This window comes from Dama dama, chromosome 4, assembly GCF_033118175.1.
Source record: "Dama dama isolate Ldn47 chromosome 4, ASM3311817v1, whole genome shotgun sequence".
Taxonomy (NCBI): Eukaryota; Metazoa; Chordata; class Mammalia; order Artiodactyla; family Cervidae; genus Dama; species Dama dama.
This window is the reverse complement of record NC_083684.1, coordinates 51089375-51092218: the sequence shown is the minus strand read 5'-3', so window position 1 is coordinate 51092218 and position 2844 is coordinate 51089375. Positions and strand designations below refer to the sequence as shown.

Sequence of the window (2844 nt, the reverse complement as noted above, 5' to 3'; positions counted from 1 at the left end):
ACTGGAAAGTTAGTGATAGGGTCTGATTCCTGTGCAGGTCCCAGCACAAGGCAGGCGCAGTGGGGACTGAGTTTGAAACCTCTGCATGTCCCATTACACAGCGAGCACACAGTAGTTCCCCTTAGGGTCTTGGGTCTGTTTTAGTCATCGTGTTTCCTGGGATCACATGGGGTTTGTTGGGGGCGGGGGTGGGGGTGGGGTGATGTGGATGTGGTGGTGCGCACAGGCTCCCAAGCAGAAGTAGTTTGTATCAGTGGGAAGGATGCAGACAGCACAACGAGGCTTGATTGGGTATTTTTATTGGGTCGTTGCTTCCAGCCCGCCTCCCACAAGGTCGGGATAGATTAGACCAGGCACGCGGCCCCCGAAGCGGTACGTGTACTTGCGCCCCCCGCTCTTGCGCACGATGTCGCGGCGGTAGTAGTAGCGCAGACCTCGGCTCAGCTTCTCGTAATTCATGCCTGGCTTCCTCTTGCGCTCGCCCCACAGCCGCGCCACCTAGCGAGGAGCCCGGGCTTAGTCCGAAAGGGCGGGAGAGGGTTGGGGAGGGCGGGGCTAGACGGCGGATGGGTGGGGCGGGGGCGGGGTTCCGGTCTGTCTGCAGAGGGTTGGGCGGGGAGCCGCAGGCTGGAGAAGAAGGCGAGGCTGGGGGCGGGGCCTAGCACTAGGCAAAGTGCTGGTGGGGCTAAGGTGAACCCTGGGAGACCTGGGCGGTACTTGGCGGGTCTGGGAAACTGCCTTACCTCTTTGGGGTCGCACAGTTGGAACTCTCGGCTATTGCCGGTCCAGCGGATGCAGCTTCTACGCGCTCCGTCTTGGAGCAGCTCCAGGAGGAACTGCCACAGCTGAATGGGACCTGAGGGGTGGGGACAAGTGTACACTCAGGTTTCCTGGCCCGAGATGATGTCGCTTCGATGACCCAGGAATCTGGATCTGCTCCTTCTCGGAGACCAACAAATCCGGATTCCTCGATCTAAGGGACCTAAGAATTGGCCTGGGGACCCAGGCGTCCGGAGCCCCCAAGTCGGAGATTTAGGATTTTGCCTGCCCCATCTTGGGGACCCAGGCATTCAGATCCTCATCTCTTTCTTCTCACCCAGGAGCCTAGGTCCTCGTCCCTTGCTCCCTAGAAACACTAGAAACTACTTGTGTCTTACTCCTCTCCTCCCTAGGTAGCCGGCAGTGAGGCCCCGTCCCCCCCCCCCGGAGCCCCGCCAATTTCCTGGGTCCCGCCCCCTTAGCGCTTTATTAGACGCTCGCTTCGCTCCCATCGGACAAAATCTCGCGGACCTCACCTCTGTGGTTAGCTTTGGGGTAACGAGCCAAGGTTGCGCGGTCCGACTGCTGGGTGGGTTCAGAGCAAGTGGTGAGATCTGAGCTCTGGTACCCCTTGGAAGAGGTGGTGCAATCCGTATGCAGCCCTGAGTCCCAAGAGGTGGTACAGTCCGAGGCCGCAAGCCCGGCCCAAGGAAGGGTTGGGTCCGCGCAGGGCTCCCCGCCTAGGCTCCTGCCCCAGCAGGTGGCGCTGTCGGGGCCGATAGAATAGTCCCAGCTGGTGGAGCTGGAGGCGACCTGGGTGCGCGACCGAGAGTTGGCACTTCCCGCGGAGGTGGCGTAATTCTGGCCGGCAGCCCCTTCGGGGCCGTTCCAAGGGGCGGGACCCAGGGCCTGGGAAACACCGCTGCAAGGGATGGTGCCGGAGCACGGCAGGTCTGTCCAGTCTCCCGGCCACGGAAGAGCTTGAGGGGCGGGCTCTGCGAGGACAAAGGGACCCCAAGTGAGAGAAGCCCAGGTGTCCCGATCCCCGCTCCCCTCTGGGGTTCTGGGAGTCGAAGCTCTCAGCCGTGGCGTCTGGGACTCCAGGCTCCGGGATCTAGGTCATACCACCTTAAGGACACAGTGTCCCTCGTCCTAGCCCCCTTCCCCTTCAAAGATCGCGGAGTCTAAACCTCTACTAGTCACAGTGGAGGACCCCAGTCCCCTCCTCCCCCCGCGCTTCTCCGCACACACTCACCCGCCCCCCATTGAGCTTCTGGGTACGGAGTAGAGCTCCAGTCTGTCTGTGGGAGCCCTGCAAGAAATAAGGATGTAGCTGATTTAGGGAAGGGTGTGCACAGTGACTGGAGACTCCCCTTAGCCACTCACCCAGTGGACTTTGTCAGGGACTGAGCGTTCTCAATCCCAGCTCCTACTCACTCAGACCTAGGACTCGGGACATTGGCCCCCTCCTCCTCCTTCAACCTCTGCAGTTCAAGACCACACCCCTCTCTGCGTTCAACCACAGGAGCAGCATGCCCCCTTCCTCAGACCTAGGTGCCCAGCCTCACCTTCTTCCCCAGCACCCAGAGGTCCCAGCCCACAGCCACCTTTCCAGCATGTGTCCTCTGTCGGCGTGTCCCCTTGGAGTGCCAGTTCAGGGATATAGAAGTTGAGTTCAGATCCTTCTGCAGGCAGTGAGGTTAGACAGAGCCCCATCAGGTTCAGCGAAGGCCCCCACCTGCGCACCCACCCCACACACATCGTCTCAGCCCCTGGGACCTACCCAGCCCTGACGTCCTGTGCCCCAGAGGCACTTCCTGTGGTGATACTTCATCCCAGTTCCACAAGTCCATGGATGTCCGTTGTGAATGTACTGGGTTGGAAAAAAAGGCGGGGGGGGAGGGCACAGGGTGAGCCCGTGACACTTAGGGAACCTGGAGTCTGAGCCCCATCTCTAGCTTCCCTCACAAGGAGGAGTCCAGGCCTCTGCTCCCTTCTTCCTCAGGGCCCTGAAATCTTGGCCTCCAGTGTCCTTTCCTCTCAGATCCAGGAGTGAGGGCCCCCAGACACCCAGACCCAGGAAAC

At 60.9% G+C, this 2844-nt stretch overlaps 1 protein-coding gene across 1 annotated transcript; it reads right to left on the bottom strand.

Annotated features, from left to right (window-relative positions):
• Positions 1–282: 282 nt before the first annotated feature.
• ETV2 (ETS variant transcription factor 2) lies at positions 283–2612 on the bottom strand. The gene is made up of 4 exons (XM_061135370.1): positions 2543–2612; positions 2367–2444; positions 744–856; positions 283–498 (listed from the first exon to the last, which is right to left on the bottom strand). The coding sequence occupies exons 1-4, from the start codon at positions 2610–2612 to the stop codon at positions 298–300; spliced, it is 462 nt and encodes a 153-aa protein (XP_060991353.1). The 3' UTR covers positions 283–297.
• Positions 2613–2844: the final 232 nt, after the last annotated feature.